This window comes from Cuculus canorus, chromosome 5, assembly GCF_017976375.1.
Source record: "Cuculus canorus isolate bCucCan1 chromosome 5, bCucCan1.pri, whole genome shotgun sequence".
NCBI classification, from domain to species: Eukaryota; Metazoa; Chordata; class Aves; order Cuculiformes; family Cuculidae; genus Cuculus; species Cuculus canorus.
Genome location: NC_071405.1, coordinates 17132480 through 17155456, shown reverse-complemented (window position 1 = coordinate 17155456; position 22977 = coordinate 17132480). Strand labels below are relative to the sequence as shown.

Genomic DNA, 22977 nt, shown 5'->3' with positions numbered 1-22977 from the left:
CGGAGGAAAAAGGGGGGGGCGAGAAGGGGGGGAAAGGGAGGGGGGAGGGGGGCCGCCGCTCGGAGGGCGGCGGCGCGGGGCATGCTGGGATGCGGGAGGACCGCGCGCGGGCGGGGCGAGCTATGGCCGGGGCGAGGCGAGGTGAGCGCGGGGGTTCTGCCCCTGGGCGGGGGCGAGACGGGGAGAGAGGGGACAGGGAGCAGCCAGGGGAGAGAGGGAACGAGGAGCAGCCAGGGGAGAGAGGGGACGGGGAGCAGCCAGGGGAGAGAGGGGACGGGGGACAGGGAGCATCCAGGGGAGAGAGGGAACAGCGAGCAGCCAGGGGAGAGAGGGGATGGGGAGCAGCCAGAGGAGAGAGGGAACAGGGAGCATCCAGGGGAGAGAGGGGATGGGGAGCAGCCAGAGGAGAGAGGGGACGGGGAGCAGGCAGAGGAAAGAGGGGACAGGGAGCATCCAGGGGAGAGAGGGAACGGGGAGCAGCCAGAGGAGAGAGGGGACAGGGAGCATCCAGGGGAGAGAGGGAACGGGGAGCAGCCAGAGGAGAGAGGGAACAGGGAGCATCCAGGGGAGAGAGGGGACGGGGAGCAGCCAGAGGAGAGAGGGGACAGGGAGCAGCCAGGGGAGAGAGGGGACGGGGAGCAGCCAGAGGAGAGAGGGAACAGCGAGCAGCCAGGGGAGAGAGGGGACGGGGAGCAGCCAGAGGAGAGAGGGGACAGGGAGCAGCCAGGGGAGAGAGGGGACGGGGAGCATCAGGGGAGAGAAGGGACGGGGAGCAGCCAGAAGAGAGAGGGAACAGCGAGCAGCCAGGGGAGAGAGGGGACGGGGAGCAGCCAGAGGAGAGAGGGGACAGGGAGCAGCCAGGGGAGAGAGGGGACGGGGAGCAGCCAGAGGAGAGAGGGAACAGCGAGCAGCCAGGGGAGAGAGGGGACGGGGAGCAGCCAGAGGAGAGAGGGGACAGGGAGCATCCAGGGGAGAGAGGGAACGGGGAGCAGCCAGAGGAGAGAGGGAACAGCGAGCAGCCAGGGGAGAGAGGGGATGGGGAGCAGCCAGAGGAGAGAGGGAACAGGGAGCATCCAGGGGAGAGAGGGAACAGCGAGCAGCCAGGGGAGAGAGGGGACAGGGAGCATCCAGGGGAGAGAGGGGACGGGGAGCAGCCAGAGGAGAGAGGGGATGGGGAGCAGCCAGGGGAGAGAGGGGACGGGGAGCAGCCAGGTCAGAGAGGGAACGTGGAGCATCCACGGGAGAGAGGGGACAGGGAGCATCCACGGGGTATCCACAAACCAAGAGCATCCCAGGGTGCATCCCAAAGCAAGAGCATCAAGGGGTGCATCCACAAACAGAGAGCATCCAAGGACGTATCCCAAACAAACTTTATCTTGGGGTTCATCCACAAACCAAGAGCATCCTGGGATGCATCCCAAAGCCAGCCTTATCCCAGGATGCATCCCGAAACTAAGAGTGTCCCAGGATGCATCAAAAAAACCACTTTATCCCAGGATGCATCCACAAACCAGGGGCATCCCGGGATTCATTCACAAACCAACCTTCTCCTGGGCTGCATCCAAACCCGACAGTATTCTGGGATGTATCCCAAACCAACGCTATCCCAGTCTGCATCCTGAAACCAAGCACATCCTGGGCTGCATCCACGAACCAACCTTATCCCAGGATGCATCCACAAACCAACCTTATCTCGGGATGCATCCTGAAACCAAGAGCATCCCGGGATATATCCATAAACCAACCTTATCCCAGGCAGCATCCTGAAACCAACCTTATCCCAGGGTTCATCTGCAAATCAAGAGCATTCTGGGAGGTATCCCTAAACAACCTTATCGTGGGTTCATCCACAAACCAAGAGCATCCCAGGCTGCATCCCAAGCAGTGGGACCAGTGATCTGAGGGAGGGGACTGCAGCATGCAGAGGAGAAATGCAGCGGTGCAGGAAGGCACACAGCGACCTGGGGAAACATGAAAGGGAGGAAGGTAAAAAAATGGCAGCAATATGGTAAAATGTGCAGAGATCCTTCAAAAACAGAGCAGCCCTGCATCCAGTTCTGGAGTCCTCAGCACAGGGAGGACCTGGAACTGTTGGAGTAAGTGCAGAGGCGGCCACGGAGATGATCCGAAAGCTGGAGCACCTCCTGTACAAGGCCAGGCTGGGAGAGTTGGGGTTGTTCAGCCTGGAGAAGGCTGTGAGGAGACCTAAGAGCAGGTTCCAGGACTGAAAGGGGCTCCAGTAAAGCTGGGGAGGGGCTCTTGATCAGGGAAGGCAGGAATAGGATGAGGGGAACAGTTTTGAGCTGAAAGAGGGGAGATTGAGATGAGATCTTAGGCAGAAATGTTTTGCTGTGAGGGTGGGGAGGTCCTGGCCCAGGTTGCCCAGAGCAGTGGTGTCTGCCCCATCTCTGGAGGTGTTCAAGGCCAGGTTAGATGGGGCTTGGAGCCCCTGATCCAGGGGGAGGTGTTCCTGCCCATGGCAGGGGGTGGGACTGGGTGGGCTTTGAGGTCTCTTCCAACCCAAACCATTCCATGATTCTGTGATGATGCCAGGGCACTGGGATTAGCAGCCTGCTGCTAACCTGAAATTATTTATTAATAATGACTACTTATTTGCAGTGTCCCTTACAGGCATGTGGTGAGGTTGAACCTGTGTGAAATAACCTGTGTTGCTCAGAAGGAGGCAGCACGGTCTAAATAACAGCAGCTACCAAACTTCTGTGAAGAGATGCAGGAGCATGGGCAGTGCCCTCCTGTGGAAAATGGTTTCAAAAAGAAGTAGTTGCTATGAGTAGGTTACTGGGCGTTACCTGGGGACCACTCTGATTCTGCCACCTGAGGCTGTTCAGCCTGGAGAAAAGGAGGCTGAGGGGAGACCTCATCACTTTCTGCTGCTCCTGGAAAGGTAGTTGTGGTGAGGTGGGTGCTGGGCTCTTCTTCCAGGTGACAAGTGATAGGACAAGACGAAACGGCCTCAAGTTGCACCAGGCCAGGTTCAGACTGGACATTAGGAAAAATTCCTTTACGGAAAGAGTGGTGAAGCCCTGGCAGAAGCTGCCCAGGGCAGTGGTGGAGTCTCCGTCCCTGGAGGGGTTCAAAAACCATGTAGACATGGCACTTCAGGACGTGGCTTAGTGTCACAGTGGGGTTGGGCTGATGGTGGAGTGGATGAGCTTAGAGGGCTTTTCCAGCCTCAGTGATTCTATGAGATGGAGACACCTCGTTATTGCTTGGGAGAAGGGAAACCCATGATCTGGACACAAGGGGCTGTACAAACGTGTAAATTAAAGCACATCTTTAACCACTGATCACTGCAGAACAAGATGGGCAATGAAACCTTTAATTCCCATCCTAAATAAATAAAGCATTGACCAAAATGCCTCTTGGTGAAGCAAGCGGATGAGTCTGTCAGGAGCCCGTTGTTCCTGTCCAAAGTGGAGAGGAGATGAAGCAGCTCCAGGAGGCATTTCAGATCACAGGCAATCGCCACTTCAAACTGCTTGCCCATTTCCTCTGCATTCCCAAACTGGGCAGGTTAATGAGGCATCTAAAGTTACTGGAGATTCACTTGGTCCAACCACATGAAACTATGCAGTGCTGAGGACAAGAACCTTTGGGCTCATCCTGTGCAGGGGCAGTGGTTGGACTCAGTGATCCTTGTGGGTCCCTTCCAACTCAGGACATGATTCTGTGAACCTCAAGACATGCAGGGCTGAAGGTGGTGATGGTAATGAGGTGTCTGCTAAATGGACAAAATGGCCCTTCACAGGCACTTTTGCTTATGAAACAGAGCTCGTAGCTCTTCAGTTCCTCCTGTGTCTGAAGGAGGCTAAGAATATTAACAAGTTACTGCTTCAGCAGGGCTGAGCCGTTGTTGTGCAAGGGAATTTAATCTGTGTTTTTGCAGGAAAAAAAAAAAAAAGGAAGAAGAAAGTAAAACATCTTGGTTAGTGTTTGGAAAATGTTTGGTGTGGTTCCTGTGGGTGATATGAACACATTAAGGTTTTACATTTGCTTTTGAAGGGAACCGGTTTGGAAGGTTGGTGTTAAGAGGAACTGGGGAGCCCAGTATTCTACACAAATGCTTTCTCACAATTTAAAACCAAATGGTGGATCCTGGTTCCTGTGTGTGATTCCTTGGCTCCTGCATAGTTAGAGGGGATGAGGTCGCATCTGCTGTGACAGGACAGGATAAACAAGTTCTCCATAATGCCTTTGTAGTTCTTTATGTTCCACCATGAAAGTGTCTTGTCACAACAGGGACTTCCCCCAAATGGCTTTAGATTCATGTATTAGAAAAGCTATTTTGGGGACCTGAGCTCTGTGATCTTAGCAAACACTGAAAGGAGAACAGATTCCTCCAGGCATACTTGGCCTTTCCAGTGATATGAGCTGTTTCATAGAATGATGGAATGGTTTGGGTTGGAAGGGACCTCAAAGCCCATCCAGTTCTACCCCCTGCCATGGGCAGGGACACCTCCCACTGGATCAGGGGCTCCAAGCCCCATCCAGTCTGGCCTTGAACACCTCCAGGGATGGGGCAGACGCCACTGCTCTGGGCAACCTGGGCCAGGGCCTTCCCACCCTCACAGCAAAACATTTCTGCCTGAGATCTCATCTCAATCTCCCCTCTTTCAGCTTCAAACTGTTCCCCTCCTCCTGTCCCCGCACTCCCTAATCAAGAGCCCCTCGCCAGCTCTCCTGAAGCCCCTTTCAGTCCTGGAAGGTGCTCTAAGGTCTCCCCGCAGCCTTCTCTTGCTTGAAGTTTTCTGCAGCACCTTCGGCCATATTTTGACTTATTTTCTTCTCTTTATTTTTCCCTCTCCACGGACAGGACAGACTCCGTCAGTTGTATCTTTTTTGTACCTCTCACGCTCCACACGTGGGGATCTTCAGGAAGACCGGCTGAAACGCCACCTCCTCTCCCTGCTGAAGAAATCAGGGCTATTTTTGTGTTATTCTTGGAGTTTTCCATCATCAGCACCACCCATAGGAAGCAAAACCAGTCAAACATTCCCAAGGAAGCTGGGTTTTGCAGCATTAGCTCAGGTTTAGCTGGGATTTTGCCCTGATTAGCAAAACCCTTGAAACCACCCACCCTGTGGCCTTGATGGAGGGGTGGCAGCCACGGTCTGAGACTGCGGAATTCCCATCTCCATAGGAAGTGAGGCTAAAAATTGCATTTGTGGTCTGAGAGGTGGTAAAAGAAGTTTTCAGTAATAGTTCCTCTTCTCTCCATTCACCCCACCTTTGCTCCTGCCAAGATCTAAGTAACCTCTGAAGAGGAGACTCCCTTGGCTTCAGAGATTTCCATGCTCAGAACCTATCTAGTAATTTTTTGCTCCACCTTCCTTCAACTGGAAAAACACATAAAACCTGGTTCTGTTTGAATAAAACAAGCTTCTCTGGGACCTGGAATAGAGCCAGAGCATGTGGGTGGGGGCTCCCTTCAAACCTGGATGGTCTGTTCCCATAAAAGATGCCTGGGATAATATCCCTGCTTGGAGTTACTCAAGATTTGAGAAGGAGAGGGGGAAGGATAAAGAATATTTTGAGTATAGACAGGCAGATGTGGAAATAATGAAAGCTGCATTGACTTTCTTCTATAAATGACATTGCATTATTTAAGGCTAAGAAAAGCATTTGGTATTGATTTCTTGCATTTGGTATCGTTTTCTTATCAAAAATGCATATGAATGGGCAAACTTTCTGCATTCTTGGAGCCACATTCTAACTTCTCCACGTGGTGGTGAGCACCAGGAGGTCGTCTCTCCTGTATTGCATTAACACCACGCTGCTGTGCATCCAGACAAAAAATTCTTTCAGTTTGTCTGTGCCTGCTGTATGAAATCAATAGAATCATATTATCATTTGTTTGGAAAAGACCTTTGAGATCATTAAGTCCAACCATCCCTGCCCACTACTAAACCATCTCTGAGCACCTCGCCTGCCCAGCTTTTAAACCCCTCGAGGGATAGGGACTCCACCACTGCCCTGGGCAGCCTCTGCCAGTGCCTCAGAACCCTTTTGGTGAAGAAATTTTTCCTGATAACTAATCTGAACCTGTCCTGGTGCAACTTGAGGCCATTTCCTGTCATCCTATCACCTATCACTTGGGAGAAGAGCCCAGCACCCAACTCACCACAACCTCCTTTCAGGCAGTGATGAGGTCTCCCCTTAGCTTCCTCTTCTCCAGACTGAACAGCCTCAGGTCCCTCAGCCGTCTCTCATAACCCTTGTTCTCCAGTGATTTTAGGAGTTGGATCCTATCTCGTTGCTGTGAGAAATCCTTAACAACAGCTCCCAGCTCTCATCTGTTCTTTTACAGATGCTATTTTATGTAAATGGTATTTATTACATCTTCTACTTCTTGGCAACCCTTGCAATGATCATTTATAAGAGTAAGTTGCCCATCTTCTAATGCAGAGGTGGGCTGTGTGCTCGTGGTGTGGTTCATGTCAGTGTGCCCACTGTGTTTCCCTGCCTTATTTACTCTTGTGTTGTTCCACAGGTCAAGTTTTCAGTTATCCAGATGATTTTTTGGCTCCCGATCTTGCCTCGCTTCTCATTATGGCTGTTCTTGAGGTGCTCCGATTATACTTAGGTACGTGATGTTGTCACCATCCCTCTTCAGCGAAATCTTTAAACACTAATCACTCTGAGTCTGGGTGTCAAAACTTGCCAGTTGAGCAGATGCAGGTATTTGGAGGCTGTTGTTCATTTATGTCATTAAACTGTATCTGACTGATCAATATTTGGCCAGAGGGTCAGACAGAACTTGCTGTCTTAGGAAATATCATCTCTAATGCCATTAAAACCATTAGCTGGGTTGTCAGAGAGCGTTATAACTGGGACAGCCGGAATATTGTTCTGCTTGATAATATGATAATTGAGCATGGCTTGTGAGAATGAACATGCTGGAACACAGTCACCAAGGTGCTCCAAGTCCCTTCAACACTTCCAGCAAGGAAGAGTCACCAAATGGCCAAAACCTTACGGAATGGGTGGTGCTAAGGGTGCCCCTGAGCAGCGTACACTGCCACCCCGACGACACCCTTTCACTCCTTCTGAAGGCACAGACCAGATCCAACACATTAATTTCACTAAGCCAGAGCAGCGTAAAGGCCTCCTGACCCCTATCCTAGGCTTGCTAGAACTTCATAAAGCCCAAATCATCTGTGCTTGATATCCCTAAGGCATTCATGCAAGGTGGGTCTCTGACTTGCTTCAGGGCTGAATTTTGCCTGCTGCCTTCAACCTCTCTGCATGTTTGCTTGGAACCTGCTGAGTGAATTAAGAAGTGAGTTTCAAGTCTACAGCAAAGTCTACCAAAACTGGCTTGGAAATAAGATGGAAGGAAGAGATAAGCATGGCTTCTCCACAGTGATAGGAATAGATTAGCAGGGAATATCAAAGGTTCAATATTGCATAAGGTTTTGAAACCAGAATTGGATGCTCCTAGATGTGTCCCACAGTCACCAAGCTGTCATGCTGAGTGTGGGGACTGGAGGAAGGTTTGGTGGTCATCTGAGAAGCTGAGTGATGAGAATGGTTGGAGCTTCAGAACTGATCCTCTGTGGTGAGGAAGGGTTGGCACTGTGACTTTACCAACTGATTGCTCTTTATTTGGATTAATTTGATCAGCAAGAGATCACAGAATCATAGAATGGTTTGGGTGGGAAGGGATCTCAAAGCCCATCCAATTCCACCCCCTGCCATGGGCAGGGACACCTCCCACCCGGTCAGGGAGCTCAAAGCCCCATCAAAACTGACACCAGCTTTTTGTTTCCTTCCAGGTTCAAAGGGTAACCTGACAGAAGAAGAGGCTCTGTTGGGGCTCAGTCTTGTGACCATGGTTGGAAGCGTGATTCTGTCTGTGTATTTCCTGGTGTGGCAAACCTATGTCCTAAAAGCAGACGTCATTCTCAATGCCGTTCTTCTCTTTGCATACGGGCTGGAGTCGGTTCTAAAGGTCACAGCCATCGCTGCGTTTGTCCGCTAAACCCTGCAGTTATCAGTATGTTTTCAACACGATTCTCCTATAAAAGAGTGAGTTTGTGTTTCAAATATTTCATAGAATCATCAAATGGTTTGGGTTGGAAGGGATCTCAAAGCCCATCAGTTCCACCCCCTGCCACAGGCAGGAGCACCTCCCACTGGATCAGGGGCTCCAAGCCCCATCCAACCTGGCCTTCAACACCTCCAGGGATGGGGCTGCCACGGCTTCTCTGGACAACCTGGGCCAGGGCCTCCCCACCATTACAGCAAAACATTTCTTCCTGATATCCAGTTTAAATCTCTTCCTTATATCCAGTCTAAATCTCCCCTCCCTACATTTCAGCCTTGTCTTTTAAATGAAGAACTGTGTGCAACTCCATATCCTTTTACTGAATCAAAAACCTATGTTTGTGTCAAGCTTGGGGACTCTGGGGTTTTGTACAATGAGGTTTTATATTCATAATTTCCTGTTTTTCTGTGTATTTATACAAGTAAATAATGTACTGGATCTAAGAAGCGTTGGAAGTGCGGAGCACCTTGTTCACATCCTGGGCTACAGCTCAGCTGCACAAAGGAAGACTCGGATGAGGCGGGATGTGTGCACAAGTGTCTTCTGGTCCTTCTGCCTCCGCTCTATCTTAGCCCTTCTCCCGCTATGGAAAAGAGCACTGAGCTCTGTGCCGATTTGCACCAGCCAAGGGCCAAAACCACAGCACTGTCATCTGCACTGCTGTTCCCTTTTCTGTGGTGGCAGGAGGGAATGAAAGCTGCAGAAGGTCCTGCAGAAGGGCCCGGTTTTGTCCCTTAGGGGCCCCTTCCAAGGCTGGGGAACAGCAGCTTCTGTCAGCACTACAACCTCCAGCAGTCAGAATCCAAACCCACCCAGCAGCACGGACCCTGTGGGCCGGATCCTGGAAAGTCAGGGCACAGCAACAGCAGGAGCACGGCTGCACCAATGAAGACAATACCAAGGCAGCAGAATGAGGAGCAGCCAGGAAAGGGAGAGACGGAATGTTTCTGTGCTTAATCTGCATGAATCCAGCACCCACCCATGTGTCCTTCCAGATTTGCTTGGCGTGATGGAATGCACCCATCACATCCTTGTTAGGAGGAGCAACAAACACTGAGCCATGTCTGCCCTGCTGATGAGGAACGCACGCCATGCAGAACCCCCTTCTGTATGCAGACAAATAAAAGCACCCTTTTTCCTGGTACTTACCCCGCTCTGGCATGGAATATCTGACAAGTTTTAAAGGAAAGAGTGCAAAGTGGAATGTTTTTTACCTGAAGGTTCAGCAGACAGGGTCACAGATGTTCACGTCTCGGTGAAGCCTCCATGCTTTTCCTTTTTTCCTTCTTGTGGTGCTCCCTACCCAGGGAATAAACACAAATATTAGCACGGCTGGAGGGAGCAGAGAGCCAGGGTGCAGATGCAGGAGACAAAAGCAGGAGGTGTTTCTGATTGCAGATGTTTGACCCCACCACGGATTACCACCCCTTGGCTACAGCCCGACAACCATCTGTGGTGCTGCACCTTGGAACCATCCCTGGCCTGATCCATGCAGGAAAGAGCCCTCAACAGTGGTTCTGATGAAGGTGTAAATTAGGTAATGGCTGTTGTGTTTCTGCCTGACCCCACAGCATCTTTTGGATTTTTTGGAGTTTGGGACGGGCTGCTGGGTCACACAGAGTAAAGCAGCTGCCTCCTCAAGCTCCTTAATGATTCCAACCTTAATGTTTCCTTATAAAACAGTGAGATATCTATACATGTTATAAAACATGAATCCTCTGCTCCCTAACCATCAGTGAGGAATAAAACAAGAACCAGCAGAAAATCATAGAATCACAGAATGGTTTGTGTTGGAAGAGACCTCAGAGCCCATCCTGTCCCACCCCCTGCCATGGGCAGCGACACCTCCCACTGGATTGGGGCTCCAAGCACCATCCAACCTGGCCTTCACACCTCCAGGGATGGGGCAGCCACCACTGCTCTGGGCAACCTGGGCCAGAGCCTCCCCACCCTCACAGCAAAACATTTCTGTCTAAGATCTCATCTCCATCTCCCCTTTTTCAGCTCTAAACCATTCCCCTTGAACTATCCCTGCACTCCCTGATCAAGAGCACCTCCCCAGCTTTCCTGGAACCCCTTTCAGTACTGCTGTAAGGTCTCCCTGCAGCCTTCTCTTCTCCAGGCTGATCAACCCCAACTCTTTTAGCCTGGATTCGGATGGGAGGTGCTCCAGCCCTCGGATCATCTCCACGGCCTTCTCTGGAGGCTTCTCTCCATGCTGAGCTGGTGCAAAGACCCAAAGTGAATTGAGCCCTGACCTCAGAGTTTCTCTGCTCAGGAGCTCCTCTCCAAACCATTCCACTGTTTGGAAAAGCCAGGGCACAACACAGCAGAGCCACAGATGACATTTGCCAGACATAAGGTTGCTGGAGCTTTTAATTAGGAGGCCCAGCCCTTCTGAAACAGGACGAGCAAGTTGGCTGCAAACAGCATTAAAAATTGAGAGGAACGTGTATTTTGAGGAGCTCGGTTTGCGTGTTGTTTACTCTGCGAGGAAGAAGTCTTTGTTCTCAAGCCATCACAGGGGTGTCTGCCGCCAACCTGATTTAAAAGGCTGATCTCGAGAGGGAAGTTCGCCTTCCAGGATTTCAGACTGAGATACTTGGAGAAAGAGGGTTTATGGGTCTATAGCATTTTTGTGTTCCTCAGCAGGCAGAAATGACATCCAGCCTGATATGGTGAAGCAGTGCCATCCCCCAGTGACCTTGGCTGAGGAGCACAGCTGAGGACACGCGTTTCTTTGGTTCCACACCTTGGAGCCAAGTCAGAGGTGCGGGTGTACAGGGACCACTACCACACAGCATAGCAATTCCCCTCTTCCAGCTGCCTCTGCTCTGCATCAGCCAGCATCAGCTGCTGCAGGGAAGGTGTCATTAGCTCCATTGGGGTTTTAATACTCTGCCCAGAGGAGAAGCTCCCTTCTCTGCTCAGCACTTGGAGGGATGCAGCCCCACGTGGTAGCCTGCTGTGCCTCTCTTCATTATGAACATGGAGCTGAAGCTGCCAGAGAACAAGCAATTATTGCCTTAAATATTAAATGGGTTCTCCAACAGAATCCCTTCAACTTTATGAGGCCACACTGGGATAGTTGGGGTTCTTCAGCCTGGAGAAGAGAAAGCTGCAGGGAGATCTTAAAGCAGCTTCCAGGACTGAAAGGGGCTCCAGGAAAGCTGGGGAGGTGCTCTTGATCAGGGAGTGCCAGAACAGGGCTAGGGGAAGGGGTTTGAGCTGGAAGAGGGGAGAGTGAGAGGAGATCTTAGGGAGAAATGTTTTGCTGTGAGAGTGGGGAGGCCCTGGCCCAGGTTGCCTAGAGCAGTGGTGGCTGCGCCATCCCTGGAGGTGTTCAAGGCCAGGTTGGACGGGGCTTGGAGGCCCTGATCCAGTGGGAGGTGTCCCTGCCCATGGCAGGGGGTAAAACTGGATGGGCTCTGAGGTCCCTTCCAACCCAAAGCATTCCATGATTCCAACTCCCTGTAGGCATCCCAGGAAAGGGAGCCCAGTGGTCCCAGTGGCAGATGATGCATTGCAGGGTCAGGGATCCCCTGCACAAAACCTTTCAGCTGGCGAAGCTCACCAGGCTCCGGCACAGCTGACATTCCCACATTCCTCTTTGGAACCAATATCCCTTCCCCTGTCTGGTGGCATGGCTGGTGCTCTCTAAATGCTGCTTCTCCAGGTCTGGCCCCATTTTCCTGGTGCATCCTGTACCCAGATCCCTTGGGATCTCCCTGACACCATAGCTGCCAGGGCGCTGGGCGGGTGCATCACACTGAGTATCGGTTCACATTCTCCTGCGGCGGAAGAGGTCGTTCTCCTGTCAAAACCGAGCTGCCCAGATGGTAACTGTCTGGCAAGGAGCTGGCTCTCCTCCTGCCCGCCCAGCTCACTTGGCGGCATTCCTCCCACCATAACTCACCCGGGGCGGTTCCCCTGCCCCAAGTCTGGATGTGGGCCAGGCAGAGTGCAAGCCCCTCGGCGCAGCAGGCACCAAGAAAACCACAGCAGCAGGGAACTCAATGAGTTAAGGAAGCCAGGCTTCCTTCAGCCCTGCATCCCGTGGTGGAATCCTTTCTCAGAGTCACAGCAATTTCTTCCCTGAGGCTGGTGACAAGGGTACACTCTAGAACATACATTTTTTGGACAGAACTGGCAATCCAGATGGGTCCGTGCTGCCACGGACATGTCTGTAAGACCCATGCATTGAGATGATAGTTTCCAGCTTAGCAACCAGGTAGTGAGCTGATCCCACCGTTTTAAATATAGCTAAATCTTGAGATAAATGAAATGAAGTGTTCTCTGAATGTGCTAAGTCTGTCCACACAAGAGAACATTCTCCAGAGTCCAGTGTCCCTGTAGGTCCCCAAACACATAATCTGCAGGGCTGACCCCAAGCACGACTCAAACATCCTCTCCGCAGTCTGGCAATGGAACCTCAGGAGTGGCCTTGATGTCTTTTAAGATTTCCCTCTCACTTTTTAAGAACAAGAGAGGAGCAACGAGAGGATGTGATGATGCTGGTGTTTCTAAAGGAATCTGTCCCAGAGCACATGGGAACGATGCTGAAAGGGCTGGAGCTCAAGTCCTGTCTTTGCTACTGCTGCAAGAAGCAGTGTTTGCTTTGACTGTGCCCAACCTGGGGCCCTGGTGGAGAAAGGACAGTGATCTCGCTCCCGACAACACTGATAATAGAGCTTGGACATCCTCATAGGAGGGTGACAACACCAATAATAGAGCTTGGCTGTCCACGGGGAAGGGCTGACGCAGAGTTGTGTGGCACGGCAATGCTCCTCGCAATGGCCCAATGCATCACAGAGGCTTTCTGTCTGCCACAATGCATGGGCACACACATGGGAATAACGATGGGGTCCTGCATGTGGTGGTCGCCCAAGCAGAGCCTACAAGGAGCATGTCCTGCTGAGGAGAAGCCTTGCTCAGGCTGCACCATGCTGATGCCCAAACCAAGCCTTTTACTCTCCTCTCTGCGCTGTAACCCAGCACAGCTCTCCCAAAGCTGTTTTACCCTTGCCCAGTGCCGAGGGCTGAAGCATGAGGCCAAGACGTGTGGCATGGCCGGGCCCCATGCCTCCTGCCAGCTCATGGTGGAGCTGGAGCAAGACGAAGGGCTTTATGGCAACATAACTCCAAAGAGCACAGTGTTGTGGTCTGGGCTACCCCAAAAAAGGCTCTTCTCCACACCCCAACTGATCTGGGGACCTGGAGAGAGAGGGTATTTTGCCCTCTCCTTCCATCTCACAACACCTTTCCCTACTTGCAGAGGATGTTTTGTCCTCTCCATCTCACGACACCTTCCCGTGCTTACAGAGGACGTTTTGCCCTGTCTCTCCATCTCCTAACACCTTTCCCTGCTGGCAGAGGACATTTTGCCCTCTTCCTCCATCTCACAGCACCTTTCCCTCCTACAGACAGCAGGGCAGGGAGAGCAAAGCTTGAGGAAAACAACCCACAAGCCAGCGTGGAGCTGTGGCGCAGAGCACCGGACTGCACAAAAGGTGCCTTGTTCGCTCCATGAGGCCATCGGGCAGCGCGTCCCCTCCCTCACCGGCAATGGAAAACCCATCTCTGAGCCCTCCTTTGCCTCCCCTCGCTGCCTTCAGCCTCCCCTTTGGGGACGAATGGTCTCGGTTGAAAGAAACCCAACATTTAAGACATGCCTCCTGGGTGGCACCTGGGCCACTTTTGGTCCCCTCGCCCCAGGAGTGGGCCAAGGGGATCCCTGCGGGGACGCAGGCGGCTCAGCGCTGGCTCCTAGTTATCCAGTAACCTGTTGCTCCGGGTCCCAGCTCCACCTCTTGCTGCCTCCACATCCCTCCCCTCCTCTTTTCTCTGCCAAGAAACCTCTGTCACCTGCTCACAGACAACCGGGGCGAGCGCCACTGCGACGAAAGGGCAGAAGGAAGCGGGGAGCACGGGGACCCCCAGGCTAGGGTGCCGGGTGGGCTCTGCCTCGCTGTCTCCTCTGACTCTGGGCTCGCAGGGAAGGTGCTGTGCGAGGAGCCAGAGGGAGTTTGGCTGTCGAGAATGGCAGCAGCCTTCAACTAGGAGGGCACAACGAACTTGGGAGAGGACAGACAGGAGCAGAGGGAACTGCGAGAGACAAGAGCAGCTTCTCACCACCGGTAAGTGCTTACAAGCCCTTAAACTTCACATTTTCCCCCCCTACATTTGTCCACTCCAACCCCCTGGTAGAACCAGCTGTGCAGGGAGTGTGACTGGAGAGGGGGCTGCAGCTGGGATAACTCTGCTTTATGTCTTTTTGGGGGTGAAGAAAGGTAATTTTTCCAGCGTTTTCTTGGTTTGTTTCCCCCTTGCGTTTCCCCGCCGGGCCAGATCAGTAGGTGGCACTTTCTTGGCAGCAAAATGTCCGTCTGGCAGAGAACAGGGCTATTTTTTTTTGCTCCTAATGAAGTCTGGAGACACAGTTTGGAGCAGCTGTTTGTTTCCAAGCTTCGGGGTTTCCTCCTTTCAGGAGAGAATTCCTACTCTTCCCCACCGGGCTTCTCCTGGTGGGCCAGCTTCACTGTGACGTTGGTGAGATTCATCACCCTATTCCAAACCAGGGAGGCTCGCTCGGAGCTGCCCCATGCCCTCCCATGACAGCTCTGGCTCCCCACAAGCTTCCCTCTGCGTTAAAGAGTCGGAACGTGTCTTGTCCTTTTTCACTTACGTGCCTGGAAGATGCCGGTGCAAACTCCACCGAGGACGAGGCTCAGGGACAAATGATTTGCCTGATGTTATTTTTAAATACTGGAAATCATTTTGCGGCAGCACAGTAGTAAAACACGGTGATTGCCCTGCTGTAATTAGGGCAACAGGGAGGAACGCTTGCACTGCCAGGCGGCTCAGAAACGCTGCACGGACTGAGGGCTGGAGCAGGGATCAGCTCCATCAGTGGCTGCTCCTGGGAAAGCTCCTGCACTGGGCTGCTTGGTGGGATTTGATCCTAAAAAGGACTTTTTTTTTTGAGTTAAAGGAATGATAACAATAGGCTCTGCCTCTAAAAGGGATTTTTTTGGAGTTAAAGGAATGACAGCAACGGGCTCAGCTCCTGGTTTCCACACAGCAGGGATCCACCTGCAGCTGCCACAAGCAGAGTACATTCCTGGCTCCATTGAGGCGAGGGATTGAGTTTTGAGTTAAAAATTAGTCCTTCATGCACAGCAAGGGCAGGCAGTGGGGTGGAGTCCGAGCCCTTTAAAACAGGGCTGTCAAGAGGGACTTGGGATCTGCTGTGGGATGTGTCTTTGAGTGGCAAAGGTTGTTGTTTTGCCCTGTTTAAAAACAAATTGAAGTTTGGGATAGTACTAAAGCTCTGTCCGTGCTGTGGTCGGGCCAGGGTCGTATCTGCTGCTGGTTCCATCATTGAAGCGTTGGGAAGCCAGGCTGGTCAAGGATCCAGTGCTCTTTCAGCTGGCTCCCAGCCCTCCGGCATGCGCTGGCATCGGTGGAGGATCCGTTCTGCTGTACTCCATAGGGCAGGAGGTCTTTGTCAGATGGTAACAGAGCTCAGAAGGGCTGGTATGGGTTTTGGGGTGCCTGGGAGAAAGCCGAGTGCTGGCATTGTGGAAGTGGACATTGGTGAAGTCCTGGAGAAGGGAACAACTGTGAAAGATGGGGAAGCGCAGCTGCTGTGTGACCCGTTTGCTTGGTGGGATAAAGCAGTTTGCCCAGACAAGGTCTCCATCCTTGGCTTTCTGCCCCTCTGCAAGTCACCGCCCACCGTGAGGGTGGGCAAAGACAACAAGACAGAGGTGGGCAGCTTGGCCACTGTGTAATGCAAGGAGGAAATGTCTTCTGGGCCATGGGCTCCATGTCACAGAGGCGGATGGACTTGCTCCTTCGGTGCCCACCTGCAAACAGCTCACCATAGCCATCATAGGATCATGGAATGGTTTGGGTTGGAATGGACCTCAAAGCCCATCGCGTTCTACCCCCTGCCATGGGCAGGGACACCTCCCAGTGGATCAGGTTGCTCCAATCCTCATTCAGCCTGGTCGGAGTGACAAAACCCAGCCCCAAGCCTGGCAAAACAGGTCCTACAGATCAGTGCTTCTGGGGCTCTGTTTCCCTGACTCTCATGGATGCAAGCATCTGGTCTGTATGGACCAGCTGGCCGAGTTGGGTGACAGCTCATGCATCATGGAGAAGACGCTGTCTGCCCTTACATTAACAGCAGCCACCATTTTGTCAGGCTGTCCCCCTTCAGCTGAGGACAAGGAGAGACAGTGAGGCAATGAACACAAGGAACCCACAGCCAGCTCCACTTTGGCCAAGAAACCAGGCTGTGCTGGGGAGGAGACCCTGCTGTGGGACAGCTCAGCGCCAAACCTGCCAGGTCATTGTTAGCATCAGACACCTGAGAGCTGCTGGAAGCCAGAGTGCTTTTTGCAGGGTCACGGTATGATTCAGGCTGGAAGTGTAAGAGATCCAGAAGGGATCCTAAGGCGCTAAAGGACTCAGGAGGTTTCAGTCCTTGTGGACAAAGGAGTGAAACAGGAAGAACAGAAGCATTGGTTTGTGTGGGCTTGAGAAACATCTATGTAAAATAAAAGGGCTCCAGGAAAGCTGGGGACGGGCTCTTGATCAGGGAGTGCAGGGACAGGACGAGGGGGAACAGTTTTCAGCTGAAAGAAGGGAGAGTGAGATGAGATCTTAGGCAGAAATGTTTTGCTGTGAGGGTGGGGTGTCCCTGGCCCAGGTTGCCCAGAGCAGTGGTGGCTGCCCCATTCCTGGAGGGGTTCAAGGCCAGGTTGGATGGGGCTTGGAGCCCTGATCCAGTGGGAGGTGTCCCTGCCCATGGCAGGGGGTGGGACTGGATGGGCTTTGAGGTCCCTTCCAACCCAAACCATCCTATGCTTCTATGGATGCAGGGGGGAGCCTCAGGGCATTATTCCCAGAGGGATAGATCCCAGGTGCTGCTCTGCAGCCATGTCTCCATCACACTCTGCTTGCTTTCTCTCTTCCATACCATGGTCTAATGCTAGGTAACAGTGAGTTTGATGAGGACTCAGCTGTTTCCTCACTGTGCAGGGCCAAAACCTGGCCTCGTGTCTCCTTTACGTAACATCCACCAGCAGCGTGGCTCTGAACTCCAGGGCAGGTGTCAGCACGTGGCCTTTAGCCTCTGAGTTTGATGTGACTGGCAATAAAATAAATCGCCCTATAAAAATACTCAACTTTCCCCAGCATCCCCCCAGCAAAAGGGACAGGGAAAGTCTACAGATTTCCCGGAGAGGCTGCGATGGTTTCCTGCACGACAGTAAAGCTTTCTCAGCAGCAGGGTGTCAGCAGCGCAGGGTAGATTAAGCAGCAGAGGACTCTGCCAGCACAGCCTCCTGAACCACTGGGCTTTGGCCAGGGTTCAGCTGGTGCCAAGAACACCCGTCTGTTTGCCTTAATGGCCTCAAGTTGCACCGGGGCAGGTTCAGATTGGACATCAGGAAACATTTCTTCACAGAAAGGGTTCCCAGGCACTGGCAGAGGCTGCCCAGCACAGTGGTGGAGTCCCCATCCCTGGAGGGGTTTAAAAGCCGGGTAGATGAGGTGCTCAGGGATCAGGTTTAGTAGTGAACAGGGACAGCTGTATGCAATGATCTCAAAGATCTCTTCCAACCAAATGATTCTAGAAGGAATTCAAGCCTCCCTCTCAAAGGTTGGTGCCTTCAGATACCCTCCCTGCTCATCCAACTGTGCTACAGGAGACTCCTTGCACCATCAGAGATGACGCCAGGCACTGTACATCACTTGAATGTTGCAGGAGATGAGATCCAAGGGGTCCAAATCACGCAGCTTTTCCTCTGTTGGGGATACAACAGACGGGAGCGTTAGGGAATTCACGTGCCCTACCATGGAGCAGGGAGCTGGGAACAGTGACTGTCTGCTTGCAGTGGGCCTGAAATGGCAAGGTCAAGGGAAAGAAGTGACCTTTCACCTATCCCTGAAATATTCAGTTTTCCTGCATCAAATCCATGTCAAGAGGGAGTCAAAGGGCATCCCAGAGAGAGGGGATCCCATGCATTGGTGGTGTTGTGTTGCGCCAAGATGAACAAGGCCAACTCGAGTTCATCTCTTCCCAATGCAGCGAGAGGTTTCCTTTCTCATGGGCTGGACGGTGATGCCATCAAACCCAAAACACACAAAGCCAGAGGGGGTAGTTAACCCAAAAAGCCATTCTATCTTTATTTCCTGGTAATCCAGGTAAATTAGGAGGAATCACAATTAAGAAGGGATGGAAGGGCGTGTCGGTGAGTGCTGGACTGGTTTGGAGATCTTGCCCATTCACCTGCACTGCAGTTCCTCAAGGAGAGCCCAGCCCTTGTTCCCGTTCCCCGAGTCCTCCTGAGGGTGTTGCTGCAACGTGCTTGCTGCCACTGAGGTGCCATGGAGACCAAAAACTTCCCAAACCATGGGAAGAGGAAGCCAAAGATGGGGAGGCACAGGCTCTTCCTGCTCAGCTGCCCTGGAAAAGTGACTGAAGCGGCCAGACAACCTCTTTTGGCCTCGATTTGGTTGGAAGCACCCAGCAAAGCCCACAGGCTTCTGTTGCTGCAGGCATGGTTGGATCTGGGGGACCTTCACATGTGCAGAGGGCAAGAGGCTGATAGCAGAGGCTGGGCTGCTCCATGTCAGATGGCAGGGCCTGCTCAGGATGCTCAATACCCTCTCATCCATTGCTGGGTCACAAACCAACCCAGCTCATAAGCATCTCCCACAAGGGTTTTCCTTGCCCTGTTGAGACAGGAAACAAATCTCATGCCAAAAATCCTCATCTCAGGTGCCAGAACCTACTTCCCACATCCAGACCATGGTTGGATCTTCACCTGTTGAGGCAGTTGCCCACCCATTCACCTCTCCTTTCCTACTCCCCAGCTCACTGCCATAGCTTCTCTCAGGTGCTTCAGCTGAGATGGAGAAGCTGTGCACCATCAGGACAATGGGCATCAAGACTCAGGGCAGGAAGGGCCAGTGGTTAGGATTTGGCAACAGCCCTGGCTTGTGATGGGCCAAGTGTGGCAAAATGAGCCCTTGTGGACCCAGACTTGCCCTGGGTGAAGTAAGGACAGGAAAGACATGGATCTGTTGGAGCAAGTCTAGAGAAGGCCGTGGAGATGATCCAAGGGCTGGAGCACCTCCTGTATGAGGCCAGGCTGAGAGAGTTGGGGTTGATCAGCCTGGAGAACAGAAGGCTGTGGGAGACCTTACAGCAGCTTCCAGGACTGAAAGGGGCTCCAAGAAAGCTGGGGAGGGGCTCTTGATCAGGGAGGGCAGGGGCAGGACAGGTTTGAAGCTGAAAGAGGGGAGATTGAGAGGAGATCTGAGGCAGAAGTGTTTTGCTGTGAGACTGGGGAGGCCCTGGCCCAGGTTGCCAGAGCAGTGGTGGCTGCGTCATGCCTGGAGGTGTTCAAGGCCAGGTTGGATGCGGCTTGGAGCTTGGAGCTCTTTTGATGGCCGGTAGAGTAGTAGCAACTCTCCCTTTGGTGGGCTGGGGTCTTTACACACCACCTTGGAAAAGCCCAACAAATGCTATCCTTTTCTGGTTTCAATTGGGTACTGCCCCCAAAAAGCTTTTCCTAACTTGCACTTGTTTGAATTTTGTTCTGCCTACTTCCTTTTTCTTTTTTCCCCTCCTCTGCCTTATCAGTTTCAACCTGTCCAGATTTCTCTTCCCCAAAGGTAAAGTGCAGACCATCTGAATGGCAATAAACCAAAGTTCAGCTGCCCAGCTCGGCATCGCTGAGTAATTCAGAAAGTGAAATGCTGCCTCTGGTAGGAGGCTGATTAAGATCAAGTGAACAGCACAGTCCAAGTCACCAGCACCCTCCCCAGTGTCTTGACAGGTAATTTTCCTCTCACCAAAAGGACCAGAAGTGAGACCTTAGAGCAGCTTCCAGGACTGAAAGGGGCTCCAGGAAAGCTGGGAAGGGGCTCCTGATTGGGGAGTGCAGGGACAGGACGAGCGGAACGGTTTGGAGCTGCAAGAGGGAGATTGAGTGTATTGCTGTGAGGGTGGGGAGTCCCTGGCCCAGGCTGCCCAGAGCAGTGGTGGCTGCCCCATCCCTGGAGGGGTTCAAGGCCAGGTTGGATGGGGTTTGGAGCCTCTGATCCAGTGGAAGGTGTCCCTGCCCATGGCAGGGGGTGGGACTGGATGGGCTTTGAGGTCTCTTCCAACCCAACCCATTCCATAATTCCATAATTCTATGATTCTACATTCTAACCTCTCCCCTCCTTAGAAGTGTTGTCTGCCAGAACTAGAGCTGCCAACCAAAGTCATGGACTCCCCCAGATTCCTGCACCAACAAATACAAAGAGAAACCCAAACCTTGTCCCACCTCATTGCTGTGGCCAATGCAAGTGGCTGGTCCTTTTCTGCTGCTCACTCTTCCTCACTCAAAGAGGACTCCTTTGGGGTCCCTCCTTGTCCTACCACTACTGGTGGAGATGGCTGAGAAGGAGGGTGCTGGTGGGTGCTGCCCTGGGCCCAGGCATTGCTCACAGGCAGCTGCAGAGGGTTGGGGCTTAGACCAAAACTGCAACTTGTGGACACGAAATCCTCCAAGTCAGGTTTGAGGCTCTCAATGGTGACAGAAGGGAGGAAAAAGCAGTGACTCTGCCTTTGCTCCGTACTGTCGATAAACACAGTGATGTCCGTTTGCCTGAGCCCCAGACACTCCTTTCATCATTAAATTCACTTTATAAAACAACTAGGGAAAGGAGAAGAGTGAAAGGTAATTTCACCCACAACATCCCCTGATAAACACAGGCTGGAACCTGTTCTTCCTGACACCGCTGCCTCTTAATTATAGCTGTGTCCATCGGAGGAGGCGGAGTAGGAGAATCGGGCTTTATGCAGAGGGAGCACTAATTAAACCTCTCTGTTCCCTGGAAGGATATTCCTACTTCCCTCTGGGGCAAAAGTGAATGGACTTGTCCCTGGCCATTGCCGCAGGTTAAGCTGTAGCGTTAGTTTTCACACAGCTTGTCTGGTTGTTGGTACCTGATGCTCTTGACATTGCTTTTAGGCTGAGATATGTGACTTTCAAAGCTCCCTGAAGAAAGAAGAGGAATAAGATGCACCCAGAGAGCCCTAAGCTGTGCCAGGGGAGGTTTAGATTGGATATTGAAGGAGTGGTGAAGCATTAAGAGGCTGCCCAGGGAAGTGGTGGAGTCTCCATCCCTGGAGGGGTTCAAAAAATGTGTAGGTGGCTTTTCAGGGCATGGTTTAGGAGGCGCGGTGGCGTTGTGTTGATGGTTGGACTGGATGATCTTAGAGGTATTTTCCAACTTTAATGATTCTATGTTGCTTGTGGTATAAGGTCAGGTAGTAGGGTATGGCTCCTCAGTCAACACTGACCACAGTAGAGTTCTGCAAATTGTCCCTTGCTGAGGCTCCAGCCTTTAACATCTGACACAGGCAGGACTTCTGTGATGGAGAGTGTGTCCCAGACTGCACCCCAGCAATCCCTCTGGCTGGAATCAGATAGGTTTCAACAGGCTTGACCCATGCTTAGATCCACATGAGAAGAGTCAGGTCCCTCAGGCTGGCAGGGAAGGGGTCTTGTACCACCAGGCCGTCATCCCTAGATGATGTCCAGGCTTCATACCTGACCACACAGGTGGGTGCAGTGCTGAGCCACGTCTATTTTTCCAGCACCCGAGAACACAAACCCTTCTGAACTGCAGGAGAGAACATCTAAACTATGGAAACAGCCATTGTCTTCTTAAAGTCAAGGGGGTGATGCTCAGACAACATAAGTTAGCATTCTCCAGCCAGCCCCTCAGGGAACCCAAGCTGGTGAAGGCAGGGTCTGGTCCAGCATCCAGGCATGTCCTCACCCCAACCCAGCATCCAAATGAACCCAGAGTAGGCTGGGTGTGAAGAACATGGGGAAAAGGTTGGGTTGGATTTTTCTCTCCCTCCTTTTTTGCAAGAGAAGGGACAGGATGGTTTAGTGGTGGACAGGTATGGTTGGACTCAATGATCTCAAAGGTATTTTCCTACCAAGCAATTCTATGATTCTGTGGTAGGAGAGTAAAAGTGACATGAAAGACTTTCAAGGTTAGCTCCAGATCTGCAAGACTGTCTGGTTTGTGGCTCTGAGTTGTTCCTGCTTGGAGAAAAGGTTGCTATTCACCAGCTGGAAAAGAAAGTGCGTGAAAAGCTGCAGCTCAGCCAGACGAGCTCCTATGCTGAACCAAGCAGGAGCAGGTTCAACAGGATGAGTTGAGAGGGAAGGCGGCAGAGCTGTGCTCACTGCTGGTCTTTGCCAGTACGAGCAGGGAACACCCTAGGTGTGGCTGAGCCATCGCTGCTGAGCAATCCGAGCACCCTCTTCCCACTCTGAGCTTAAAAATAAAGAAGGGCACCCACGTACATGACTGAAGTTATGAAGCTTCCAAAGCTCTTCAGCTTGTAAGAGAGACAGGGAAAGTGCTGCTCTTCTTGGGATCCACGATACTGCTGGTGGGATGGAGACAGGGAATAAGGGAGCAGTTGTTGACTGGTAACAGAGCTGGGGGGCATCCCAGGCAAGTGGCAGCTGGCAAGTGCAGCAGAAACAAAAGGAGGTGCCTGGGCACAGCATGCAGAGCCGAGCTGCAAAGCTTCTCACCACCGGGCCCTCAGGGCTTCAAAAGTTTAAGCAGGTTGGCCAAATGCAGTTGGAGAAATTCACAGATGAAGAGGGGGGCCAAGAGCTCTTAAATCCTGCTGCTGGAGGCTGGGAACTTTGCAGAGATGTTCCTGGTGTTCTTGTTCTCTCCTCCAGGCATCTGCAAGTGCTACAGCTGTGGTCCTAACCTGCTGCTTGAGCAGGGACTGAGTTAGGTGATGGGAAAGGTGATGGACAACCTTGTGCCCAGGCAGGGACTAAAGAATCATGGAATGGTTTGGG

The 22977-nt window shown here is 52.3% G+C and overlaps 2 protein-coding genes and 1 long non-coding RNA gene across 6 annotated transcripts in view; 2 read left to right on the top strand and 1 right to left on the bottom strand.

Annotated features, from left to right (window-relative positions):
* The first annotated feature begins 96 nt into the window (after positions 1-96).
* TMEM80 (transmembrane protein 80) lies at positions 97-9864 on the top strand. 3 transcript variants are annotated; one of them, XM_054069053.1, is made up of 6 exons: positions 97-141; positions 4835-4851; positions 6308-6401; positions 6512-6604; positions 7797-8049; positions 8491-9862. In XM_054069053.1, exons 1-5 carry the CDS (start codon positions 123-125, stop codon positions 8000-8002), a joined length of 429 nt encoding a protein of 142 aa, XP_053925028.1. In that variant the 5' UTR covers positions 97-122; the 3' UTR covers positions 8003-8049; positions 8491-9862. The 3 variants fall into 3 exon arrangements, with proteins under 3 accessions (XP_053925028.1, XP_053925029.1, XP_053925027.1); XM_054069054.1 differs by having other exon boundaries at positions 119-141; positions 4840-4851; positions 8491-9864; XM_054069052.1 differs by lacking the exon at positions 97-141 and adding an exon at positions 1898-1986 and having other exon boundaries at positions 8491-9863.
* LOC128852403 (uncharacterized) lies at positions 1825-14974 on the bottom strand. The gene is made up of 3 exons (XR_008450232.1): positions 14754-14974; positions 9283-9367; positions 1825-1961 (listed from the first exon to the last, which is right to left on the bottom strand). It is a non-coding gene; the product is annotated as an uncharacterized LOC128852403 (long non-coding RNA).
* The window catches only part of EPS8L2 (EPS8 like 2), a 60163-nt gene continuing 51241 nt past the window's right edge, over positions 14056-22977 (top strand). The window contains exon 1 of one of the 2 annotated variants that reach the window (XM_054069048.1): positions 14056-14205. The gene's annotated coding sequence lies outside the window, so the exon portion shown is untranslated. Of the gene's footprint in view, positions 14206-22691; positions 22701-22977 lie in introns of those variants that run through there. The other variant, XM_054069047.1, reaches the window with a different exon arrangement.

Bases quoted from the DNA above. Each gene is read 5' to 3' on its own strand.
- TMEM80 (XM_054069052.1), top strand. From the start codon at position 1,932: ATGCAGCGGTGCAGGAAGGCACACAGCGACCTGGGGAAACATGAAAGG. The intron at 6,402-6,511 runs GTAAGTTGCCCA...GTTGTTCCACAG, and splicing joins TGCAATGATCATTTATAAGA to GTCAAGTTTTCAGTTATCCA. The intron at 6,605-7,796 runs GTACGTGATGTT...GTTTCCTTCCAG, and splicing joins GGTGCTCCGATTATACTTAG to GTTCAAAGGGTAACCTGACA.